This window comes from Bombyx mori, chromosome 25 (assembly GCF_030269925.1).
Source record: "Bombyx mori chromosome 25, ASM3026992v2".
NCBI lineage: Eukaryota > Metazoa > Arthropoda > Insecta > Lepidoptera > Bombycidae > Bombyx > Bombyx mori.
In genome coordinates, this window is record NC_085131.1 from 2,347,315 (window position 1) to 2,360,694 (window position 13,380).

Below are 13,380 nucleotides of genomic sequence, written 5' to 3' on the forward strand. Positions count from 1 at the left end.
ATGAATTGCTGTTCGTTAGTCTCGCTAAAACTCGAGAGCGGCTGGACCGATTTGGCTAATTTTGGTCTTGAATTATTTGTGGAAGTCCAGAGAAGGTTTAAAAGTTAGATAAATATGAAAATACTCGTGATTAAATAAAAATTTTGTTTTTCCTTTGATGTGTCCCTTGATGTGTCCTTTATTTATCGATTGAGGCACTACGAAGTCTGCCGGGTCAGCTAGTGATACTATAAAAATCTACGCTATAAAAATAACTTAAAATCATTGTAACATAAATAAATTCTTGAAACATTTGTCGCCGAGTTTTACCGAAAAAAAATGACATAACAACTAGGTATTTCATATAGTGTAGTCAAAAAATTGCAGAAAACGGCACAAGAAATCGAATTTGCTCACATTTCGTGTGTTAAGTGATTATTTTTATTGTATTAGAATCCTTTTTCACTTCGTTCTCATCTTATACGCGTTAAAATTTGATTTAATAAGACATTGAAAAAAGCTAACACATTTAAATAGATTATTAACAAGGTATGTTAGTATGTTCGGGTGTTTGTCTGTGCGCCTGTACAACAAAATCCCACAAGATGTTCATAACCTACATATACATAGGATTAAGAAAACTATTAAAGAACATCTTTGCAATAAAGCTTACTATAAAGTCAATGATTATCTAGAAAATTGGACAAAGTGGGAATGAGTTGCTCGCTATGGGCATTTCAATATAGCAATAATTGTTACGTTATAATAATACTCCTTGTAAAAACGAATATTTAAATTAAATCTAATATTAAAAAAAAGTACTCTAATATTTAAAAAAAAAAGACATGCCCGCTGAGTTCCTTGCCAGTTCTTCTCAGGACGGAGGCTAGTTCTTGTGAATTGGCGGTAGTTCTTTTTGACGTTCAACAAGTATGTAATTTCATTTATGTTGAATATTTTTTTTTTATTTGATTTCATTTGATTTGTACCGCCTATTGTACAAACGTATCTGCTTGTTGACTGTTTTCTGATGATAATTCTGTTTTGGTGTGCAATAACATAAGCTATATCTCTCTCTCTCTCTCTCTTTTCTCTACGTTAGAGATATCGTACTTTTTGGGTCAAGCTTATATGTTTTGTACCACTCTTTGCGTCTTCCTCATTCCTCATGTAACATTAATAATTTATTTCCAGGTTCAGACGACCCAGACGAGCCTCCTTCGTGCTTTGACTACGTTCTCCACGTGGTCACTTTGTTCTGGAAAATCATATTCGCTTTGATACCACCGACAGGTGATCATTTTGTTTATCTCGGAACTTAGAAGGTGGTGCGATCATACACTCTCAAATAAATGCTCTGAGTATTTCTTTTGGACGTCCGCCATCACTTCTCATCATGACTATGCGCTACTGAAGCAGAGTTTACTCCCAATACTTGGAAAGACCGCGTTCATCAAAGTGATCATTTATGTGACGTATTATCATCCGGCTTCGTAAATAACTTCTTCCAGGGTATTTTCTGTGTGCTGTAACACAGTGACCAGGTGGTGCCACCGACACTCCAGAGATTGAAGAGTGATAGCTCCCAATCACCATCTAATGAGCTGTATTTTCGGATACGTAGGCTTTATAAAAAAAAATCTTCAAAAAATTTAAGGATTAGTTTTTTTTTTATTGCCTTGTAGACAGACGAGCATACGGCTCACCTGATCGTGAGTGGTCACCGTCGCCCATGGACTTCAACAATGCCAGGGGCAGAGCCAACCCGCTGCCTACCGCTCAATACTTACTCTCCACAAGCCTCGTTTGAAGAAGGACATGTCATAGCGCTCGGGAAACACCGTAGAGAGGAGCTCATTCCATAGTCGGATGGTACGTGGCAAAAAAGACCTCTGTAAACGCACTGTGGATGACCGCAGTGGCTCCAGGTAGTATGGATTCTACTCCGGTGGCGGGCGGTGCGATGGTAAAAACGAGATGCCGGTATCATCTCTAACAATTCCTCAGAGCACTCTCCATCGAACATTTTAATTTTGTAATTTTGAAAATTGTAATTTTAACCCAACATATTTTCTATAATACAAACGAATCTTTAATAATTATCTTAGTTTCTTTGAAGTGTCTAACTCGATTAACTTTATTCAGACATCGGCGGTGGCTACGTCTGCTTTGTGGTTTCGATAATTTGCATCGGCCTGGTGACGGCTGTGATTGGAGATGTCGCGTCACACTTCGGCTGTACTCTTGGCATCAAGGATTCTGTCACAGCCATCGTATTTGTGGCTTTGGGCACGAGTATTCCTGGTACGTGTCTTTTTTTTTTCTTTTTCTTAAGTCTTCGTCAAACAGAACGCGTACTTAGCGCCGCGTTTTAACATTGCGCTCTTTTCATGTCACACAAATTGACTAGATGAGCCCAACGCTCCTTGACGCAACGTAACGCCAATTCATAGCGCCTTTCGATAGCAATGTGAAAATTTAAAAGTATTAAGATCTCGAGTGATTCAGATGTGGCATTGTATAAACATGGGTATTTCCTAACTAATTCTATCAATTTTTCGGGCATTATCCAGTATTTTAATACACATTCACTCGGACGCTAAAATAAAATTTGTAAATAATTACAACGCCTGACGTCAAAGCGTCCTAACGCCGCGACAGAGCGTTGCGTACTTATAGCGCTGGGGCTCTGTTTGACGGTATACCATAGTAGTACAACACATCTTGGCGTCATAGCGCGCTGTCAGTTTAACGCTCTGACGCGCGCTAATTACGCGTTCTGTTTGACGAAGCCTTTAGTTCTTTGATATATTGATTTCAGAGGATCCGAAACTGAAATTTTCTATCCGGATACGCGATTCTGATAAACACGAACTGCAACATTTTCATCATATATAGTACCAGTAGTATCATCTATAGTATCCTGGTCTCCCTTCCTAATTACTACCAAATTTTACTGAAATTTATTATACGAGATCAAAAAGTAGTGAGAATGACTCACTCCTTAGTAAATTGAAAGAATACTTAAGGGGAAACAGGTACGAAGACGATAACGAGGTGATGGATGCCGTGGAGAGCTTTTTTCACGACCAAGACAAAACTTTTTTTTTGAAAGGGATTTGAAGTCTAAGAAAAGCGCTGGAGTCGGTGTGTAGAGAAATTCGAAGACTATGTAGAAAAATAAATTATTTAGTTATCGATAGTCATTATGTTCTATCTTATTCTCACTACTTTTCGATTCTCCTAGTACAATGAATCATAAGTGTGAATACCACATATTTATTATACACACTTTACATAATTATGTATTTGATGCGAAATAATTAGTTGGATAATCAGATTAATACACAATTCCAGGAGGACTTTCACCTCTGTCTGAAGAAGGCATTCATACTGAATCCATGTGATTCATTATATTTTACAAACCAGATACAAGAAACAATATCATGTCTCACCTAGATGAGACACGATATTGTTTACCAACTAATAAGTTTAAAAATTACTGGATGGACAATCTATGTCTAAAATGATGTCTAAAAGAAGAATAAAACACCTGATTCTGATATTTGGAATACCAAATTTGAATTAAATACCTATATTCTAAAGACGTCTATCACCGAGAAGGTGGCCGAAAAAATTTGTTTATGGGGTCATAAGGATTTTTTTATCGACATAATGTATTCAGCTAATATCGACAGGCAAGCACACAACACACAGCCTTATTACATGCGACTAAAGATAAAAATACGAAACCCTGGTTTTCTAGTTGAGAGTAAATACCCTAACTAACAATCCACTTAGGCAATTGAAGGCACCCCTATATATTTTCTTAGACACGTTTGCGAGTAAAGTGGCCGCTATCCAAGATAAGCACGCGGATGCTTCTGTTGGCAACGTGACCGGCTCTAATGCTGTGAACGTATTCCTTGGTATCGGCGTCGCGTGGACGGTGGCCGCCATCTTCCACTGGAGTAAGAACGAGAAGTTCCACGTGGACCCTGGGAAGTGAGTATCGAAGATTTACAATAAAATCACGGGATATATCGCAGGATTTTCGTTGTTGATGTGTTTATTATAGACTAGCTGTACCCGTCCGCTTCGCTGGGCATTTAAAATTAACAATATTATTTCTCATCCCCACAAAGATTCTCATCATTAACGCCCCCGCAACTGGTGTAGGGAGTCCAACACTTATATAAATATTAGCCTATCCATTAAGTACATGTATTTTCTACGTGGATACCAAGTTTCAATTCAATCGGATGCATGGTTCAGTAATTATAACGGAACATCCGTAAAAACCACTGTAGATTTATATATTAGTATAAATTAGATATAGATTGGAAGATGACGCTTCAATTGTCGATAAATGATCATTGGAGCTCAAAGGGGTCAATTACTTCGATACAAGAACTGTTTCGTCCCTTAGTAGTAGTAGTGGCTAGAAAAGTGTTGAAGGCATCTTTACCAGAGGTAGAGCATCTTGTGAAACCGTAATGGGGTTTCGGTTTGAAGGGTGGGGCAGCCGTTGCATTGTTAAAACTGAGACTTAAAACTCATGTCGCAAGATGGGTATTGACGTGGCTTATAATCTATGAGCTCCGTTAAATACTTAACACCAGGTGGGTTGTGTACTCATCCACCTGTCTACGCAGTATATAAGTAAAATAATAATAATCGAGAATTGGACATCATATTCTAAGGTGCGTGGTGACATTTACGTCGTGAGGTTTGTGAAAATCATGACTTCGTTTCCAAACACCACTTCCTTCTACATTTTTAGTGAAAATTTTATGAGGTCCTTCAATCTAGTTTTTTTATTGTATGAAATAATTTTTGTTTATCAGATAAACTTTGTGTTACTGGTGGTAAGGACCTCTGGTGAGTTCGCACGGGTAGGTACCATCACCCCGCCTATTACTGCCCTGAAGCAGTAATGCGTTTCGATTCGAAGGGTGGGGTAGCCGTTGTAACTATACTGAGACCTTAGTACTTATATCTCAAGATGGGTGACGCATTTACGTTGTAGATCTCTATGGGCTCCAGTAGCTACTTAACATCAGGAATAATTTTGTTTGTCCGATGGATTTTCTTAGATAGTTGGACTGAAATAAAAGAACTACATTATGTTTATATCCTTCTGTAGCCTAGCCTTCAGCGTCACGATGTTCTGCTCGGAAGCCGCTCTAGCTGTCCTTGTCCTGGTGCTGAGAAGACGTCGAAGTATTGGCGGGGAGCTCGGCGGACCACGCGGCATCAAGATCGTAACTTCCATGTTCTTCTTTTCCCTGTGGCTAATCTATCTAATCATGTCTGGCTTGGAAGCCTATGACGTCATAGAAGGTTTTTGAAAATTTGGCTCCGACTAAATCGATATGTTTGGATTGTCGCGAAGACACGTTGCTTGGGGGATATGAACTGGTCTCCCAAAATGTTCTAGCGTCGTATGAGCCAAGTATCGAAATGTTTAAAAAAATATATTCCTACTAAAAATATCCTTCTAAACTATTTATTCCTATAGCATGCTGTTTCGAAATTTCTTTAGTAATATTAAGAATGTGCTTGCATATCCGATTTTTATTTTGCGGCTGTTGATTCATAATTAACTAAATTATTTGTCTCTCGTGAATTCTGCCAGCCCTATGTTCAGCAGTACACAACATAGGGTTGACACGTCGTCGATAATAACTAAGTAAAAATCAGCTTTACGCAGTCGCAATTTATAAATCGCAAATGCGAACACCCTATTAATATTGGTAGCCTTCAAGGCTGTGGTATTTTAGGCGTATATGTAGATTTAAATGTGTTAGTATTTGTAAATGAATATTAAATATATTTGTGATGACGTAAATGCTATTTGTAAGCGACAGCTACACTTGTTTTGAATCGAAAATAAACAACGTCCTTATTCGTGTGGTCAATTAAAGAAGCATTCTTCATTAATACTAATTTGATTTAATATTCAATTTGAATGCGTACAAAACGATGATTATTTTACTTGTGGTAGGGGGTGTATTATGAATCCTCGATATTTCAGCCGCGAAGTCGGTCCGACTTGAAGAGTGGGAGGTCCGTTGTACTACTATTTATTATACATAACAAAATCTTCAACCTCACGTCTTAAGTAAAAGTGGGTTGATATCGTGCGGAGTTTATTCACATCACATAATATACCTAGTATTGGAACATCACAATTCATTCAATGAATAAAATGGTTTCAGATTTGAAGCGAATAATATTTTTTGTATTAATTAATTGCAACTAAACTGAATTATTTTGAAAGTTACGACGAGCTCACGGTAAGTTTGGTTATAAGCGAACCAGAATCCATCTTATGGGGTTTGAGACACGCGTTGCGACACCAATTTGAAGTTTCCTTGCATAAATAGCTATCGTACTCTTCAAAATGTAACGTGACATTTCTTGGCAGAAATTTACAGAACAATACTTACTTTACCATCAATTCAAACTCAAATACAATAGTGGTACTTATTAAATAAATCCGGTGTACAGAGTGTAGCCGTGACGCGAAACTATCTCACGAATGTTCTAATTTTTACTGGTGGTAGGACCTCTTGTGAGTCCGCGCGGATAGGTACCATCACCCTGGCTGTTTCTGCCGTGTAGCAGTAATGCGTTTCGGTTTGAAGAGTGGGGCAGCCGTTGTAACTATACTGAGATCTTAGAACTTATATCTCAAGGTGGGTGGCGCATTTGCGTTGTAGATGTCTATGGGCTCCAGTAACCACTTAACACTAGGTGAGCTGTGAGCTCGCCCACCCATCTAAGCAATAAACAAAAAATATTACCCACGAACCTGAGGATAATTTTAGTTTAAAAAGTTTTCGCACGACCGTTTCTCGACTGGAAAAACAGTCATTGGCTTTATCAATCTCATCATCAGAGCCGAATATCTACTTTGCTTTACATTAATTATTTACGTTACATTACTTGTTATTTGAACAATGTATTTAAGTGCGGTAAAAAAAAGACAGTCTACAGATGAAGAATCAGAAACAGTCGGACTACACTAGAATTTATCTGAAGCACTTTTAACATTTGATGAAGCACTTTTAACCGTATGTTCCGTGGGGAGTGCTCTGAGGAATTGTTTGAGATGATCCCCTCATCTCCTTTTTATCATCGCACCTCCCGCCGTCGGAGCAGAGTTCATCCATATTATCCGGAACCGCTGCGTTCATCGTCAGTGCGTTTCCAGAGGTCTTTTTTGCCACGTACCATTCGGCCACGGAATAAGCTCCCCTCCACGGTGTTTCCCGAGCGCTATGACATGTCCTTCTTCAAACGAGGCTTGTGGAGAGTATTAAGCGGTAGGTAGCGGCTTAGCTCAGCCCCTGGCATTGCTGAAGTGCGACGGTAACCACTCACCATCAGGTAGCCTTATGATCGTCTGCCAACAAGGGCAATAAAAAAAAGTTGTGTATCGGTATAGAAGGTTGCCCATGCGATGGACCCACCAAGTCAAGTCGGCAGTTAGCGGCTGTTTGCATGAGTGTACCGGCTTATCACAAACCAGAAGAAGTGGAGATGGTTCGTGAGGCGCATAACATCTGCCCACAGCAATGATACTCTATGACGAGCGCGACCGCTCTGACAAGAGTGATACGACAATGAGAGTGTATCCGTCGCGCGAAATTATCTCATGAATGTTCTAATTACGTAAGAACCTGGGTATAATTTTAGTTTAAATAGTCTTTGCACGTTTTATCAATTTCATCTTCAGAGCCGAATGAATACGTTACATTATTCTGTACTGTACATTACTTCTTCACTGTACATTACTTCTTTACTTTACATTACTATTTTAATTTACATTACATACTTTAACAATACGTTTAAGTACAGTCAAAAACAACATTGTCTAGAGATGATGAATCAGAAACAGTCGATTTGCCTGAAGCGTAATAAAATAAATCGACTCGTGTAATAAAAATGAAACCTGCATAATTATAATTTGCGTAATTACTGGTGGTAGGACCTCTTGTGAGTCCGCGCGGATAGGTACCACCACTCTGCCTATTTCTGCCGTGAAGCAGTAATGCGTTTCGGTTTGAAGGACGGGGCAGTCGTTGCAACTATATTCGAGACCTTGGAACTTGTATCTCAGGGTGGGTGGCGCATTTACGTTGTGGATGTCTATGGGCTCCAGTAACAACTTAGCACCAGGTGGACTGTGAGCTCGTCCACCCATCTAAGCAATAGAAAAAAAAAGAACTTTTAACATTTGAAACAAGAAAGTGTGTATCGTGTAGTCGGTGTTAATTAATCATTTTTTTCTTCTCGACCCGTTCTTCGTTCGCTCCATTACCGGAAGCCGTTGAGAAAGATCCGTTCGTAGTATTATAATTAAGTCGCGTCGCTTCGTTTGTTTTAATTAAGACCTTCAGTTCATTAGAGGCGACGAAATGCGTTTGTGGCGAAAGGATTTTTTTGTCATGTCACGTTCGAAATTAGCCAGATATATGCCTGACCACGTGTCGCTAGTTGGGCGATGATATTCATTTGAAAACACTGTTATTTGATGGGTTTTTACCACATTTAATGTATTGCAAGCGCCATCATCAATAGATAAACTTATTTACTTTCTTATTGGTCCGTCTTTGAGTGTTACTAAATTCAATGATTCGCCTTGAAAATATACAGTTAGGGTATGACAACCCGTTAAGTTTAACAATGTGTATAATTGAAATATAAGCGAAAGCTTAAAATAGTTCGATGATGTTTGTGTTGAAGTCTATGGGCCCTATGAACTCGTCTAGGTCATATCACACAGTAAGGATGTCGGTTACATCATATTCGGTGAGTAGGTCCGGATTTTGGGATAGTCATGAAAACCTTTTTTTTTATTGCCCTTGTAGGCAGACGAGCATACGGACCACAAAATGGTAAGTGGTTACCATCGCTCATGGACGTCAGCAATGCCAGGGGCAGAGCCAAGCCGCTGCTCCGCTTAATACACTCCACAAGCTTCGTCTGAAGAAGGACATGTCATAGCGCTCGGAAAACACGTGGAGGGGAGCTCATTCACGGATGGTATAATTATAAAGCTAAGTATAGACTTACCGGATTAGAATAATAGGGGTACGCAGTTTTCATGAGTATTCGTTGAAATTCTTTGGCTTTGGTATCGGCATGGCTTACACAATCAAATATGCTACAGGAAATAGAGTAGGATTCAATATATAAAATACATAAAAGTATTTTTAAATTCTAATGTCTTGTCTATAATTTTATTATTCTGTAATCATATTCTGTATTTTGAAGATTCAGCCAAAAAAGATACCTATTTAGTCTTAGTTTGTTTGAACATACTGGACTGATTCCGTTGATACTGTATATTTTCGATTACATATTATGTTGTTTGAGAAATTGTGTCCATTAGTAATAAAATCAAATTTATATCAACAAGAATGATTCTAAGAATAAAAAGTGTACTCCCATTTCAAGTCAAAACACTCTTGTTATTTATTTTAAATTATATGCAGGTGGAATCATGTCTATAAATTTAGATTGTTTATATTAGATTGTCAATGAACTTGCCGAGTTCAGAAGTAGTTCAATTTACGAAATAGAGGTGGCAATTTTGTTTTAAAAAAATGTACAACGAAATATTTTGTTATTATTCTATATTTAAACAAATTCTTTTCTAAATTTTATATGTTAAAATATAGCTTTTTGTTGTCTACGAAAGCGATCGTGGCACTGTTCAGAATGGCGCCTTTAAAATTAATAAAAACATAGAAATCAACATCATATTAACAGGGGTATAAATGCAACGAATGTAACATTCAATAAAACACCAAAATGTTTTTTATTATTATTAAATATACTATATTCATTAAAATAGAGATGCAATTATGTTAAATTCATAAACAATAAATAAAATAGTTATTTTATGTTGATAGTTAGTTACATATAATTTGTAAATAAATTCTAATTCTGAAAAAGGGCTATAATACTCTACACTCTCATTCTAATGCAATTCGCTAAGCTGCTTTTAGACCAATAAAAAATGACCCATATTTGGTTTAACTATTTTAATTTAAAAAAAAGATAACATATTTCATTCCATTGCTGGTTCGTGGTCACATAACTATTGTGGTGAAACGAAATATTCACGAGACTTTCCCTACAGCACGTCAGTATTGTCTGTATTATTGTAATAATAGGACGTGTCCACAGAACACTATTACCTGTTTAATTAACAATATTCGTTTACCATATTTGGACGGCTACACAAACATATACCATATACAGCACTGTTTTTTTCTTTCTTTTTCTTTCTGTGGACACGTCCTTTTATTAGAATAATACAGACAATACTGACGTTCTGTAGGCACAAGACTCTTAATAACTTTATGGGAGTCAGTATCACGGTTATAAATTTTATAACAATTTAACTGGTCTTAACTAGGAATTACCTTTATTCCCTGCCTATTCGCTGGTAGCCTAAGAGGCTATTCTGGGTTCTCGCGGATGGGTACGTGAGCTCACGAGCTCAACCTTCGAGGTTTTGCTAACACTAACCCTAGCAAGAGTAATGCTTCGCAGAATCTACCACCGGGCCACAGTTGCGACCCACTGAGAAGTTCCGGCGAGAGTCTCAATGGGGAGGAACTACAGTTCTATCTATATCTAACACAATGCAGTCATGCATTATAGAATACATTTCAGACTCCGGCCTCATGTTGAGACATGTGGCTAGATCCAGCTTTGACTACTCTACACCCGGGTGGGGGATGCCTTCGTTGATCCATCTAATCAGTAACAAAAAAGTGTCTGTTCAGAATATCAATTCCTTCCCTAAGCATAATTTACAAGAAGAGCTAAACACTTCACGTACCGTATAAGAAATGGTATAAATATTTGCCTTCACAAGAAAACGATACCGTTTCTTCTTTTTCTTATCAGCCCACAGACGTCCACTGCTGGACATGGGCCTCACCCAAGCCTCGCCACAAAGACCGGTCCCGCGCTGCCCGCATCGATAATAATTATAATAATAATACAACAATACCATTTATAATCACACAATATTTTTTTCACGATTTCAAAATGAACGTGTCGAATAAAACAAAAGGGGAGAATGAAATTTGAACGTGTATTATTACGTCTTAATATGTGAGCGTTTTAGTGAATACTAGTGCTTAATTTTTATGTTGTTATAAAGAACGATAATTGTTCATTCCTAGATCCCTACGTATCTTTATCTAGAATGTTTGCATATATGATAATTAACTTCAGCCTATTTCGGACCAAATATTTTGTTCGAATTTATTTTGTGTAGTTTTTTTAAAGCCTTTAAAATCTCTTAATAGTTTTTATAGTAAATATCTATTTAAATCTGAATATAAATATAATTAAATAAAAAAATAGGACAAAAGTAGAAGAGGCAAAGTAAAAAGGAAGAACAAAATGAGGGAAAGAATTGGAGAAATTATTGTCCCAATGAATACACTGAAGTGGATTGATAAATCTTATCACGTACCCTTGTGACTAAAACATTTTGTAACAATGCATTTTCAACTTATCTGCCGATAAAAGATTGCTTCATCTTTGCAATTCTCTATTAAATCTCGAAAGATATGAAATTGTAAGATATGTTTAAAATTTAATAAGGACGTGAATGAATCCTATCCTACATATTTCTAAGCTTCATAGTCCAATCTAGTTGTATTTATATAATATAAATTACTTAAACTTATCTATGTTTGTAGAAATTATAATTGGTAAAAATGCGATTTAAATTTGATTACTTCTAGATATTTTTCAACCGATCGCATTGACATCGTGTGTTTGTGTGTGTGTGATATCGTTTTAAACTATCAATAGTAATGAATAATTGTATATTTAAAATGCAAATTATTATTAAATTAACTATCAATTCAATTAAGAAATCTAGGATCTTCTGGTTGTACTCTATATTTATTAAAAATCTGTGTAATTTTTACAAATGATAATTTCTGTATAAAAAATAATATATTTCCTAGCTATGTGTCGTACGTGTTAGCTCTTCATGTTTATAATTACATTAGTTATGTAACTAACTAGTCGTAATGTATTTATATAAGTTAATTTCTTTTAAACGGTTCCTTCCTTAAAAAAACGAATATAAAAATATTATTTTATTAGAGAATTCAAATCTGAACTTTTGCTAGTAGCTTTACCCTAATAAAACAATGTCATACTTCTAGAAACATAATTATAAAAGCTATACGGATAATTTTCTGAAACTTTTTATTAATTGTAAGCTGTATTTAATTTTATCAAGCTTTAAATTAAATAAAATCATTATTTTATCTACGTAAAAAGCTTGACGACTTAAATTCCTCCTTTATATTTTAATTATTTTATCAGTCATTTTGCGGATCACCATAATTTATATACTGAAAGAATATTGTTATTGATGATAATATGAGAGACAGAAGGGAATGGAAGGGAAAGCTTTTAAAGCCGAAACAAACTTATTATTTTTTGCTTTTCTTCTATCCGCAATGAATTTATAATAACATATAAGACAGATAAAATTTCTGAATCGCTAATAATCTAAAAAGCTGACACCATTCGCCACTGGTTCGTATTGTTCTCGCATATCAGCTGATGTAATTTGATGTACATTGCGTTCTTGTAACAAAAACAATTGACGTATCTTAATTTTTCGATTCTACGCTATTTTTATTGTTATTTTTCAAAATTTTTACCTAAAGCAGAAGACATGTTCTTTAATAGTAATCAATTAACAGTGGCGTGGTATTTACAAAAAAAAGTCCTAAGTAACAGTAGCATACTAATTATTATTTTAGACTAGTGCTAAATAATGATTTAGAATGTTATTCTTGTAATTAATTGTATCTTGCCGATCATAAACTATAAAAATTTATATTTTAAATTTAAATTAAATAATTATTTTAAATATATATTTCTTTTTTTAAATGTGTCTTCGATAAAATAATCTTGTTTTAGGCCTTTATCTTGTAGACTCATTCATTTTCTAGCGAACACTACTTCTGAAGTACGAAAAATAGAATGTTTTAACATTAAATGTGAATCTATTTAGTTGTGTAAAGTAATTTATAAGCCGCACGCCGACCGAATGTTGAAATTATGTTATTTTGATAATTATTATTATTATTATTGTCATTGTTAATATAAAGTGTTTGTTAAATACTTAAATCTCGTGTTTCATTTATGATTACATAAAGTCAAGCCGCCAGTGTTTTTGCTATTTTATTAGTTGTTTTAGCATTGTGCATAAGCGGAGCGGGTAGGAAGGTACCACTGTGAGGTCGAGGTGGCGGATTTGTACCTATCATCTCCCGTATCTCATTTGAGCTCTTTCTCGTAGACGCGTGACGAAGATTTTTGAGGGACTAAATTCCA

General features: G+C 36.0%; 1 protein-coding gene across 1 annotated transcript in view; it reads left to right on the forward strand.

Annotated features, from left to right (window-relative positions):
* LOC101741376 (sodium/calcium exchanger 2) overlaps positions 1–13,173 on the forward strand; it is a 127,978-nt gene extending 114,805 nt beyond the window's left edge. The window contains exons 5-8 of the mRNA XM_012697646.4: positions 1,174–1,272; positions 2,125–2,283; positions 3,813–3,984; positions 5,126–13,173. Coding sequence (XP_012553100.2) covers positions 1,174–1,272; positions 2,125–2,283; positions 3,813–3,984; positions 5,126–5,330 — 635 coding nt within the window. The 3' untranslated portion in view covers positions 5,331–13,173. The remainder of the gene's footprint in view (positions 1–1,173; positions 1,273–2,124; positions 2,284–3,812; positions 3,985–5,125) is intronic.
* The last annotated feature ends 207 nt before the right edge of the window (positions 13,174–13,380 follow it).